This window comes from Diadema antillarum, unplaced genomic scaffold (assembly GCF_040938485.1).
Source record: "Diadema antillarum isolate AM-2024a unplaced genomic scaffold, OU_Dant_1.0 scf00000010, whole genome shotgun sequence".
Taxonomy (NCBI): domain Eukaryota; kingdom Metazoa; phylum Echinodermata; class Echinoidea; order Diadematoida; family Diadematidae; genus Diadema; species Diadema antillarum.
This window is the reverse complement of record NW_027270899.1, coordinates 704437-718731: the sequence shown is the minus strand read 5'-3', so window position 1 is coordinate 718731 and position 14295 is coordinate 704437. Positions and strand designations below refer to the sequence as shown.

The window sequence follows — 14295 nt, the reverse complement described above, 5'->3', positions numbered from 1 at the left end:
GACTTGGATAATAGCCTCTAGACATTATGACTTGCTACAGTTATTTATCTTATTTCAACTGAAGGAACAGAAAACATACACACAGAATAGATAGCGTAAACTTTCGAGTATTTTCAATGTCATTTAACAGAGGAGGACAACAGACGGGGAAATAACAAAACAGAAAAGGACAAGAATAGCTGGGCCCGAATAGGAAAAGTAGACAGAAGAAAATAAGAAGGGAAGAAAAGTAATAATATGCAGTGTTTAGGAGTTGGAAGCTTTTCACAGGAAAACAAAACCATCTAATATTATCTAGATATTTATATCCAAAGCAATGACACTTTACAGTGAACTAATTATGGAGGTAAAATGGATCGGTGAGCATAACTTGCATTTCAAACTGATAGATGGCAAAATAAATTGTAAAGAAGAACTGCGTTGAATATCATCCGTCAATGAGTTCCATTATACATCAGGACCATGACGTCTTATAGACTTCTGAGCCACGATAAGTTTAGGACTTCACAGGGATAATCTGTTGCATGACTGGTAGAATTGTTATTTTTAACCCAATTGCTTACCATTAATGTGTATAATGTAATTATTCATTTGTGTGTTGTTATTTCCAAAGAAAACTTTTTTTTCAGCATTTACTGAAAGTTTATTTGACTTAAATTTTGTCGAAACCTGTAATAATTCTGAGTTGATAACTGTAGTTATAACAGAAAAACTTGCTCAGATCCATAAAATTCCTAATAGCATTTTAAAAAATCGACAATTTTATCATGTAATCGAATAATAAAAGCATAATCGGTAGAATGTCTTTTTCTAAAACAAGAATAGGAAAGAAATCCCCTTGAATATCGGGACTTTTAATTTCTGATCTGGAAAATGAAGACTGGTCAGAGGTGTTCCATGAGTCCAGTAATGACAGTGCCTATGACATATTTATGTCTAGGTTAACTAAATTATATGAGTAAAATATACCGTTTACAGGAAAAATAGAAAACCTCGGATAACTAAATGCACAACGCGATCTATAAATATTTCTAATGAATTATTTAAACTTCTTCTGAAGAGAAAATCAAAATCACAATACTCAAAACATCGTTTTTACAGAAATAAGTTTGCCTCAGTGTTACGACTTTTTCCAGTGTCAACGCAAATTTTCCGCAAAACTTCTAGCGAAACTTTCCACTCAAACTAGGGATATTTCCCCAACTCCGCGAAACTTTTCGATCTTTTGCCAGTATAAACGTGACCAGTCCACCACTAGGGGTCTTGTTCGGGGACGATGCCTTCGAAGCGGGCAGCCATTGTGATCCACAGGTGTTCATTGTTACGTCACAATCATTAGCCATTAGAGTGCGTACTCTTTCTTCTTTCTTGCGCACGCGCACTAGTGATCCAAACCTCTCGATCTAAAATTAATAAAGATTGAGAAGTTTGGCTGCAGTGTGAACGGACGACCAAAGGCCCTGTCACACCTTTCCGGGCATATGCCTAGCGTGTGATTTGCGGAGATCAATTTTTGCTACCCGGAGATCCCCGCAAATGACCCGCACATAATAGTACCTAGCACGTATCTCACCCGTAGCTGCCCGGAGGTGTGCACGCAAATCCTATTCACCCGCAGCCATGTTTAGGCCCTGTCACACCTTTTGCGGGCAAGCTACGCGGACTTGTTGTTTGTGAGGATTTTCCAGCATACAAGAGTACAGGACAATTTTTGAGGGCGGACAAGGATTTGGGCAAGTTTTGAATGCGTCTTACCTACTAGTCGCGTGCTACTTAAGTTCTGAATGACCTGCGTGCCAGGCGCGTGGAGGCTGACAATCAGTGAAGGAATTCCTCTAGGGGACTATTTATTTGGGAGAAGTCCCAGAGAATGTCATTATCCGACTCTCAACTAACCAGCAAAATGGCAGTAACTGACCCTCATCATGCACGCAATTTGCTCGTACATCTCGCTCCACGCCTGCAAAACTTATCAGGTACACGGATGTTGGCAGTATCGACATTGGCCGCTCCTTGCGAGTTATAGAATACTTTTATTATGCTCATAGAATGTCGTCTGCGTGGATTTCTGCTGGTAATCTCCGCGACTCACCTGGAACGCTGCGGGTAAATTGGACTTGCATGCGCAACTAGGGGCGACTACGTGCTAGGTACTGTCACTGTGCAGGCCATTTTCGGGGACCTCCAGGGAGCAGAAATTGTTCGCCGCAAGTCACAAGCAAGGCTTGCCCGGAAAGGTGTTAAGTGTCCTTGAGCATGCTCAAACTTGTTCCGGGTGAGTCGCGGGGGTTGCCCGCAGATATCCACACAGAGTGACAGAACACCAGAAGAAGGGCCATAGAGGTAGCACCTCGCAGGCAACTCCCTCGCAACTTACCCGTAACTAGGACGTGAGAAGAACGTAAGTGGCACACGTCCAGCAGGTATGACGCACGTGAAACTCGCCTAAATCCTTGTCCGCCAGCAGAAAATTATCCTGCGTCCTGGAAAATCCATACATGCAACAAGCCCGCATAGCTTGCCCGGAAAGGTGTGACAGGGACCTTAAAGTTCTCGGTGTTTTGCCAGTGTGACCGCGGATAAAAATAAGAGAAATAATCCAATCTCAATCTCAAGCATAAACTCAGATTATTTTTTCTTCTGAATTCATAAATAAAGCGATTTCTTCTATCTTCCCGGGCTTTCTATGAGCATACTTTGCATTTCTGTCACTGTATCTGACCCGAGCCACGCTCAGGTGATCACGCCATTCTCTTATTGTAGTCTTGTGTCGCGGACATTCATTTATTTTGTTTCTTATATCCTTAAAATGTCATTAATACAGAAGAGGAACGATGACATTTCAACCTACAGTGTATTGATTAAGCGAAATGATTTTGCACATATCAATATAACACTTCATTGAAAGCTTGCTGTTATCACAAACGTCTAAGAATTTGATGAAATAATCTTCTTCTAGGGGAGAAGTATCAACTGCAATATTTGCCTGAAAATCTATAGGAGTTGCTATGGAAAGCATACATTTTTGTCTTCTCAATATTCAATGACATTTTGTTCAATCCACAGTACATGTATAGCACTTTTTAAACTCATTATTAACTGTTCTTATCACAATGCTGGGGTCAAGATAAAACTAGAAAAGGCCACGCTCATCCATGAATGATACAAGTGAGAATTAATCAGACGACCAATGAAAATCTATGTTCATTGCCTGACGAAAACTAGCAGTTAGCAGTCGAAACGTCGCAACCTCTCAACGTTTGCACATCGTGAGACAACTGATTACTTTCTTCATTCATTCTTCACCACGATGAACCTCTTCCAATCCATTTAATGAAAATCAAGTTATGAAGAGCAATGGGCCGAGCAAGCTTCTTTGTGGAACACCACATTAAAATGTGCCTTATCGGAAGGTGATACGGATATTGTCACGACTGCCATCAAACACAGGTTAACGGAAGCCAACACCCAAAGAGAAATGTGGATTGAGTGAAAGCAGCAACATTAGTACAACATATCAGTGAAAGTTTGAGGAAAATCGAACAATCGATGCAAAAGTTATGAATTTTTAAAGTTTTGGTGTTGGAACCGCTGGATGAGGAGACTACTTGAGTTCATGACGTCATGTGTGGACAACAATAATAAAGAAAATATAAAGGAAATTTTACAAAAAAAAATAATAAAAATACATATTCCATCAACTTGATACTGACATACGTTAAGGGTAGTAATTATTCCCCCTGTTTTCTGAAAGCGGTAAGTCACGTACTCTTTAATTGTGCTTGAAAAGTGAAAGCATGTTGAACTTTCTTTGTGTTGTTGTCCACGTCATGAACTCTAGTAGTCTCCTCATCCAGCGGTTCCAACACCAAAACTTGAAAAATTCCTACCTTTTGCATCGGTTGTCCGTTTTTCCTCAAACATTCACTGATGTGTTCTACTAGCTTTGCTGCTTTCACTCAATCCACATTTCTCTTTGGGTTTTGGTTTCCGAGGAAGCTAGGTTATAGGTCCTCTCTAAAACTTCTGGCATACTTATCCATTTCACTTTGCTCGACTAGTGCAAATAATGATTTTGGCAATAAAACTATCTACCGGGTTGTTCCTCAATTTCTACGCAGTCCCATTTGGTTTGTCCTTCACGTTCATTGTTCAAAGACTATGGGAGTAGATGGTATACACCAGATACTTCTTTAACTGGCTGCATTTTTATAGTTGAACCACCAATATACTAGTATTTATTCAACATAACATTACAAACTGTAGTATTCCAAGAGATTTAAAGGCAGAAAGACAACACAGATTACTCCAATACAAAAAGGATGATTAAAGGACAAGTTCACCTTCATATACATGTGGATTGAGTGAAGGCTACAATGTTAGTAGAACACATCAGTGAAAGTTTGGGGAAAATCCTACAATCCGTTCAAAAGTTATGAATTTTTAAAATATCTGTGCAATCACTGCTGGAGGAGAAGACTACTACAGTGTATGATGTCACATGCGTACAACGATATAAGGAAAATAAAAAGAGAATTTCACAAAACTTGACTTTTTGAATAAAGTCCACATTCCCTCGACTTGTTACTGACTTATGTTAGGGGTAATATTATTCCCCCTGACTTCTGAAAGAGAAAAGTCGATTGTTCTTTTATTATGTGAGAAAAGTAAGAATATCTTGAATTTTCTTTATACTTTCTTTATATAGTTGTACTCATATGACATCACAAGCTATAGTAGTCTTCTCATCCAGCCGTGACTGAGCAGAAACTTCAAAAATTCATAACTTTTGAACGGATTGTCCGATTTTCCTCAAATTCTCACTGATGTGTTCTACTAATATTGCTGCATTCACTCAACCCACATGTCTGTGAGGGTGAACTTGTCCTTTAAATGACGAACATGGGGGGGGGGGGGGGGGGGGGGGGGTCAAGTATATCATAAGTAAACTATTATATCGGTTATTATACAACGGTTTGATCATTAAGGTGGTGTGACGATATTTTATTGGAAAGCAAAAGATATGCTCTGAAAATCTGATATTTTGAAGTCCATATTTTCACATTTTCTTTTTTTAATCATTCCACTTTTTATATCCTTACTCATTGTCTCTTCCATCATTTCTTTCTCTCATATACCTTTCTATAAGTTCTCCTTTTCTTTCTTGATATATTTCTCGTATAGTTTTGTTCTGTTTCTGTTTGTATTTTCCTTTCATGTGTGTCACTTATCTCCCTGCTCTGTCACACTTCAACATTTCTCTCCGTCTCCCTCTCTCAACAAGCGATCAAGCCCTGATAGCATATGGAACGCATATATCACACTACATCAATGAAAGACCAATGAAACAACTTGCTCAGATTAGTTAGCAATAAATAGTTATAATTATTCGAAGTCTACAATGATTCAACGCGTTTGTGCCTTACATTGTTTTCATCCCAAACAATTACAATACATAACACTACTTTGAAGCTACAGCATTTTGAAGACACATAGACAAATAACATTCGTTTCTTAATAGAAAGCTGATAAAAAGAAAAAGAATACACAGTAGTGTATACACCACTAAATCTACATGGTAGACATAATTATAATGTTGATAGAGCGTACAGCTTTATAACAGAATCGTTCCCTTCACAACCGTCTGAATAATATATTGAGACACAGTGAAAAAGCATGCATGACAATGGTATTACATAGTTAACAAATCAAATTAATTTAAAAAAAAAAGCTTCAAAAACTCATCAATGTCATTCTGTCTGAAGTTTCTTGGAAGATTGTTCAAAGGTCCGGGAGCTACAGTGGAGAATGTATTGATGTCATCAAGCCAAAATCCTGACTGGAACTGATGGAAACTTGGACTTATCGAGGCACACATTCAATAAAGTAGAATTGGATAATGTTGATTCGTGAGTCTTGCCGAACTGGTTGTTCAGAATGGGAGCATGTTTACGAAGGCCTGAGAACTGTATTGGGACTACCCCTCTTATCATTCTTTTATCAATATTATACATTACTGCCTTATTTCCTTCACAGTGTTTCATAAGAATACAGTATACAATACAGCAATGAATAGATAAAGTTTATGACGATCATTCAGATAATCAAATGAATGTACGTATGTATATATTCAAACGAAGCTCAAAGGCAATGCATCGTTCCAAAAACTCATATTTGTGTTGCTGAATTCTGTAGTAGCATTGACAATGATAGCAACAATTACGACGCCAAAATTGCTACCTACAATGTATAATCCTGGTACATCGTGTATCTACACTTTCCCCCCTTTGTAAGCCTGAAGAGGTACTGTTTATGATATGAGAATATATAATTTGCTTAAATTTTCAATAGTCATAACTTATCAATTTGTGCGTTGGACAAAGGTTAAAAAAGAGACCATTCAGTAATAGATTTCACTTATTTACCTTCCAAAATTCTTCACAGATCTGAAGCGCAAGTATCGCTTAACATCATTTTGAATGTATCCAATGTTAAAAATAACTACCTGATGGTTTGACTATACGACACTGATTTTATCACGAGCGCCATCTAATGCCTGCATGCATGATCTCGGCTACTTAGCTGCGATGTCGTAAATGCTTTGATTAAAATTAGTTTAAAATGAAGGCTTTAAACTTTCAAGTAAGATACGTAGGCTGTCTGAAATGATATATGGTGTTTTGAGAGGGAACACAACGATCTGAATCACGATATAACATTGCTTATAAAGCATACTTCACAACACATTAAAGAACGAGCAATGAAAACACTGCCGAATCATAATACGCCGATGTAAAACATCTACTATCTTTCATAAATATATGTATGAATTATATAGAAAATAATTTAACAATGTTAACCTACATTTCTGTTTGCTTCATATTTTTCTTATCAAACAATGACAATCAATGAATGTCATTCTAGTCTTAGTTCACCTTTTTGTAATGACACAAAGCAAGATTTCAAATGAACGCAATCATCCTTTTCCCCTGAAAAGCATGAAGTCCTTTTTAACCACCACCAATATTCATTACCACGTAATATTTTCGTATCTTGGTCTTTTTGTTACGTCTCTAGCCGTGCTCAGTTCAAAGTACACAGACGGAAAAGGTCCACAGATGGCAAACATATGAAATAGAGTACTATTTTGCATAACTTGCTTCAGTGTTGGAAATTGAGAAACATGGTTAAATGGAGTGGCTCCCTTTTCAACATTCAACAAACAAATATCTTTTCACCATGGAGAAAATGTATATAGGCTGTAGAGATTAGATTTCACCACTATACGAGTTTACCACTTTCAAAATTTTCCTCACTCCTGATATGCATTTGAATGATGTATGAAGGATGACAGTGAAAGAAGAGCGAACAGTTAAAGGATATTGAATAAGTACAACTTACGATGAAGAATGTGGACTGCTCTTATTTTCTATTCCTTGGAACTTTGAACACAATATCGTAAGGCCTATCGCAGAGACTCCACTTTGGACAGAATTCCGCGCACCTCCCATCTCCATGTCTCCCAAAACAGTATTCTTTCGCGGACGGCCTCTTCGTCTTCACTCTGGTGGTGCATGGGGGGGGGGGGGGGGGGGGGGCAAGAGCGAGAAGAAAAGACAAGGACGGCTGTATATGAGACTGATGAGATGACGTCATATTTATTGAGATCACTCTGGTTACACCGGTTACACTGCAGCCAACTTAGTAATTGCACGATGGTTATAACAAAGAAATTTACCTTGAGGTCAGGATTCAGTGACTGCAGGAATATTTGTAAAACACATCAACAAATATTGCTTTCCATCATTAAATGTGTATTGACATTTAGAGGTGGCAATCTTATTATCACAAGATGGTCCTTTCGACGGCAATGTAAAATCTCCCCAGGATTTAATCGGTTGGGATGATGAGCGTCTTTTCAAGTTACCCATATCATACACGATCTGCCCTTCCTAATCCGCTCTAATTTCAAGTGAAAATAAAAGAGTAGCTCTGGACAAATTAAAAATAAAATTTGCGCAGTATGATTTAGGAAATTAAGCTTTCGAAGACAATTCATGTAGCAATGATTTCGGTCATAATCACTAGCAAATGACATGAATGGATGAATATTTATCTCTACTCTTTCATAAATATCTTGCCTAGGATTGATAAATTGTCTCATGTTTAAATGAGTGGAAAAGAAGAAATTATATTGCTTTAAATCAAGTAATATCAGAATGTTAATGACTGAGCAATGATGATTTTAACAAGGAAAGTCAGGACTATCGACAACCAATTTACACATATTACTGGCATTTCCAGACGATGGAACTGAAAGGTTTGTTTTAAATGTCATATTCGACATATAAAAGGTAATATGGTACGTGGTGACATACCGTAATGAGTCAAGTCCTATTATCTACATACTCATTTCTGACTTTTGCAGAAATATATGAAAGAAATATTTCCACCATGAATCTAGTCAAACCCGATGAAAGGGCATGAATTTTCTGTAAGTTCATTAAAACATCAAATCCTAACCCTACCCAAGTTGTGTTACTCCAATACTAGACTTTTTTCTGTTTCAGGACACAGAGGGCGTTGTTTAATAGTGTCAATTAGTGGCTTTAATTCAAATTATCGATCACAATCGTGGCAACGGCTGCAAAGCAAACATCGTGGAATTGTTGAAAAAAAAAAAACCAAAACAAAAATACGGCATGAAAGGGGCTATCAGAACAGAACGCGAATTGTGAATATCATTTTGGGTACTGACGGAGACCTAATAATTTTAGAGATATACTGAAAACACCATTCCTACTTTGATACCACTTACCATTTGATGAGCTGCGGGGAGACTCATGTTGTAACTGTAGCGTTCAAGAGGACACGAGGCTTCGTCGTGGGTTATGCCACTTAGAAGCGGACAGTTCTCAAACATGGACTTCACCTGTCAAAGAAAACAGAGTGAAAATGAAACAACTTGCCTCTTTTGTTGAGTATTATTAAGGTGCAACAATTCAGTTAAGTTATGTTTGTTACTTAAAATGTCATGTTGTTGATCGTACCATAAGCTTATATGCAGATATCCCACTGCTGAAGCATGATACATTTATGCTTTTAATATTGCACTCCTCAATCAATTAAATTAGTGGCCTGTATGGGAACATTGAGCTGTGTGAAAAAAAAAAATGTTACGTTGCATGATTTACCAATATGTAACGCTGTTCGTAACTTCATTTCATTTACTTTGATGAGAAGCTTGCCTTGTAGTGAAGAGAAAACTTACGTTATCCCGTTTATTCATGGTCAGTGTTGTTATGCCTATAATGCACGTCATATCCATCTATGTCTTAATATGTAGCATCCCATCAGAGTACAAACAAATGCGCACGCGTGCACGCACACTCAGAGACAGACGTGCAGACAAACAGGCATACTCACACATATACACACACGCATGCCAGAACATCCTCGACACAAATAGGTGCATAACTATTGCTTTAACCTGATTTATGTATACTTTCTTTGTCGTAAAAAAATCCTCGTGTGCTGTCACAACTTACCCAAACAATGACGGAAAGTTGATACAAAAATTGTATGTATATTGATTGATATTTGACATAGCTTGTACTGTCTGCACAATTAATAAAGGGTATAATTCATTCTCACAGAAAGAAAACATCTGGGATTGATTGCTTAATACACCTCAAAATGCTGAATTTATAATAACTAAACCCGGTCTCCACTACATCATTTAATACAATTTTACAGAACTTTTCTGAAACCATTAACATTCCCCTTCCCGAACGAATTTTTAATCCATATGCAAATCTTCAAACGTTCTCCCTCTCTTCTCAGTCTTTGAACTTCGCTTTGTGGTTTATCTATTCATCATCATAATCATCATCGTCGTCGTCATCATCATCATCATCATCATATGGGGGGGGGGAGTAGGAGATATATTCAATCCATCAATATATATATATTTCAAAATCTCGACAAGCTTTCGTCTAATGACAGCTGTGTGTGTATGTATTTATACATGTAACGATGTGTGTGTGTGTGTGTGTGTGTGTGCGTGTATGTATGTATGTGTGATTTGATTTGATTTTATTTGATTTTTATTTCAGCACAGTCAAAGGCCTGTTATCAGCTTTAAAGCTGCTTTTCAGCAAGGCCGTGCATTAAAATTTACAAAATTGAATAAAAGAGCAAAGAGTAACAGGTACAGTGATGATAAAAATTATAATAAAACCTAATTAAACACAACAAAAAATGCACACAAAGGAACTGAATTAAAATTGGAATGGATATGAACATTAACATAAATTAATTTGCAATGACATAGAGTACATTTCTTTCGATAACAACTAGAATCAAATCTTGACAGAAAAATATGATATGCGAAATTAAGACAAAAATAAAATACAATTAATTGTTACAAATTAGTGGCAAGAGAAGATTAAATATCATATCTGGAAATTTACTTTCTGGATTGCTTTTATTAAAAAGAGGCCATGATTTTTTTTTTCTTTTGCGTTTTTGGCTGTTTTTTTTTTAATTCCTACTTTGAAGGGAGCATTGTATGTCATTTTCTCGTCAAACTGCTTGGAATCTCCTCCCAGAAGGTATGATTCCAAACTTAGTTCGCTGTGCGTTATTCTCTTCATAGAGAAGCATCTTCCATTGATGGTTTCAAAAAGAATCTCAAGACCTATATTTTCAATTCAAATTGACAATATTGTATACGTGTATGTATAGTATGTGTACGTATATAGGCCTATTGTTTGTTGGTTTATTGTCCTATTATTTTCTGTGATACTGTTGTAACGTGACACAATATGTACTCTGTTCTATAGCGCCTTGAGTATCTTTTTTAGGTAGAAATGAGCGCTTTATAAGAGTCTCACTATTATAATTATTATTATTATTATCATCATTATTATTATTATTATTATTACTATTATTATTATTATTATTAGTCCGGTTGAGAGATTATACTGAGCATTCTAAAGGCAGTTAGGTCTCTTTCACACCTCACTGCTATGAGTGATCGAGTGTGTTCAGTAATGGGTATAACTAAGTATCGATAGGTAGTACATTGTGGAGGGAAGGGTAGAATAGGAAGTTTTGATGTGCTGTGACGAGGGGATGGAAATGTTTGAACTTGAAAACTGGGGGAGGGGAGGAACGACAGACGTCTGTCTAGCAACGGGCAAGTTGAAAGAGGGAGGAGATTTGAGTGTTGAGGGTTTTTGTTTTGCATGGTTGTGAGGGTATTATAATTGCTTGGAAAGGCTGTTAGGGAGAATTTTTGGGTGATGACTTGTTAGTTTTAGATATAATACGCTTCAGGGTTTTTTTTTCTTCATATTGGTAATTTTTGCTGTACTATTTTCATTCCATTTGTTGAAATGTATCAATGTTTGTTTGTTTTTTCCTTGCTATGGTGTAGAGGAATACCAAAGTGATTGCTGTGTTTAATATGATTTGAATGGAAGCGAATAAATAGTATCGGGGGAAGAGAACATGCTGCATGGTTGCATATTGCTCAATTGTCGACATCACTTTCACTTACCTCACAGTACAGACCTTGTGTAGCGTTCAAGACTTTCGATGCATATTTTTCTCTGGTATGTCGCATGTTGGGCACTTCAAAGTTAGTATCCATGATTTTCTCAACGAAGGAAGCATTCATAGTTGCTGCCTTAATGAGTAGACATGACATCTAGTTCAACAAATAAAAACATTATAATGATATAAGTCATATGAATTAGTCCATTTGGAGCCCAAACGTGTGTTTAGGCAAATCGTCGGCCTCATGCCGAAAGGGCCCTAACAGTGTACAAAGTCTATGGTGTTAAGGCCCTTTTGGCATGAGGCCGACGAAATATAATGTAAAAAAAAAAAAAAAAAACTTACAGTACACATATAGGATTACAATTTTGGCAACACGGATGAATGCATCTATGCATGCCTTCTAGCCAATGGTATATCCTGCACATTACGCTGTGGCAAGCCTAACGTAAATGCGATTGAATTTTGCCACTAACATAATTTCTTTATCTGGATTGCCTGCATCAATTCACACATTCACACGTTAAGCTTACCGGCATGTCCACAAAATTTGATGTCCTAGTTGTAGACACTTCCACGAACTGGAGAAGTGAAGGATAATGCAGAGCTTCCGGGACCCGCTGTTAAAGAAAGAAAAAATAAGTTGGTCTTGGTATTAATTTTTCATCTCACAGGTGTTGATACGACGTTACGACCGTAATTCAGAATTGCTATCCGTTATAAGAAACGTCAACCGTTTCCTTTCAGTTATCGATTGCTCATCATGATTAAATATTCTTCACCCAAACTTTTGATAATCCAAACTTGTACATACCTCAGCCATTTCTTGATCTATGTCCCTGTCCAGGTTTGTCCATGCGTCCACCTGACTTACGGTGATAAAGCACTTCGCCATTCTGCCCAGCCGCGACTGCTCGTCGCACTCTGACGAAGCAGCCGCAGGCACCGGTTTACAGCATGCCATCAGGACGAGGTGAGACGTGAACACTGCCATCAGTGTCCACTTCAAGTTAGGTCCGATACTCACAACCGTTGTTTCCACTCGAGTTCCCATTTTTCCCGCACTTCTTCTGTTCTTGTCTCCTAAGTGGCCAATAATGGTACGAGAGGGATAATGTTGTTTGTGCATATCTCCACGGATGGATAATTCCCATTATCGCATTATGAAATGAGCTCTGTTCGTGTTGTATTTGGACTCCTATTGAAGAAGAAATTCTGTTTTGTGGTGGACGACTTTGTGTGAAGTAAAAACAGGTTAACATATTGACACTTATAGATGTTAAGTTGTCATTCACAGGTAACTTTTTTTCTCTTTCCGCAGCGTGTGTTGTTAAGTCTTTTACTAAATGAGATCACAACCTTGAGTAAAGAAGCAGCCATATTTCAAGAAATTACAAGCAAATCTGTACCGAGAAGTAACGAAAATTGCTATTAAAAGACAATATAAAGAGAATAAAATGTTCATGTACCTTCGGGTAGATGGATGACGACCGCAATCATCAACGTTGCTTGGAAGTGTGGATTCAGAAGGCAAATGATTTCAAAAAGTAGTTGGTGTTGAGTATTTAAAGAGATCGAACTCCGGGGATATTTCGAGTCCGGTTCAATCCCGCCCCCTGATTTTCATTTAGCTTGTTCTCCTTTATCAAGCTTCGAGCCTAAAGGATTTTCCCGACACTAAAGTCAGTATCCCCCTTAAAAGTACCGTTACCGTCTAGGCCGTACACTCATGTCAACGTAAACTGTCGCTAAAAAATAGATTATAACGGAAACGGAAAGTACTCAGTGATGCAATCACAGTCGCTCCTACACAGGATTTGGACTAGTTAATTGACCTGACTAAAAATGCAACAAGGGACAGGAAGATTATTTTCAACTTTACCGACTCAGGTATAAACAGACATGGCAGGCGGCGCCAATCGCTAAGGTTCTCTATTTAGTAAGAGAGTCATTGAAATCTTCTGAAATTGATTTTGAAGACTTTCCTGTGAGTGACGAGCACCTGTGAGTGACGAGCAATGCATAATTGTGTATCGATATCGTGACAACCCACCATCTCGTAAGCATAGGAGTCTGCGAGAGTCAAAACAACGCAATTCCACTCGATACCATAGGTCTAGTGATCGAGCAATAGTGAAAGTGCCTAATATTTGACGATCCAAGAGGTTTCGGAAGCAACAGCTGGACTGCGGCTGCGCCGCTCATGATTCATTCTTTCCAAATGGATATGAAGTCACAGTGTGAGCTGTAACATTTTATGCAGGGCCTTGTTCTAAAGAAGTCTTTTCGAACATTGTAAAATGCTTTGATATCTCTATCTCTGGTATATCTACCTCTGATTTTTCAACTTTGGCACTTTTGCCATCAATGTAAATATCATGTAAACAACACACACATTAAAAAAAAATAATAATCTATAATCACGCACACATGCACATACGCACACACACACACACACACACACACACACACACATTTATCTTTATTATGATTATCATAATAATAAAGGGTATCTCACTGTATTTGCAACTTCAGTTGTCAGCTAGGCTTTTATGATTAACCAGATGAGAAAGTATTAAGCGCGGGTGGTCATTCTCCTTTCCCAACTTTTAGATGATGACGTAAGCGCAAGCACTGAACTTATTGTAAATTGAGATCTCAGCGCCTACATTGTCTATCATCATTATTTTTGTCAGACATTCGAATACTTCATGTTTGCTCATCGCTTATTAC

The 14295-nt window shown here is 37.7% G+C and overlaps 1 protein-coding gene across 1 annotated transcript; it reads right to left on the bottom strand.

Moving 5' to 3' along the window:
- Positions 1-7423: 7423 nt before the first annotated feature.
- Positions 7424-12474, bottom strand: LOC139719960 (uncharacterized). Its single transcript, XM_071631343.1, has 5 exons — positions 12377-12474; positions 12096-12182; positions 11564-11713; positions 8819-8932; positions 7424-7564 (listed from the first exon to the last, which is right to left on the bottom strand). The coding sequence occupies exons 1-5, from the start codon at positions 12455-12457 to the stop codon at positions 7466-7468; spliced, it is 531 nt and encodes a 176-aa protein (XP_071487444.1). The 5' UTR covers positions 12458-12474; the 3' UTR covers positions 7424-7465.
- Positions 12475-14295: the final 1821 nt, after the last annotated feature.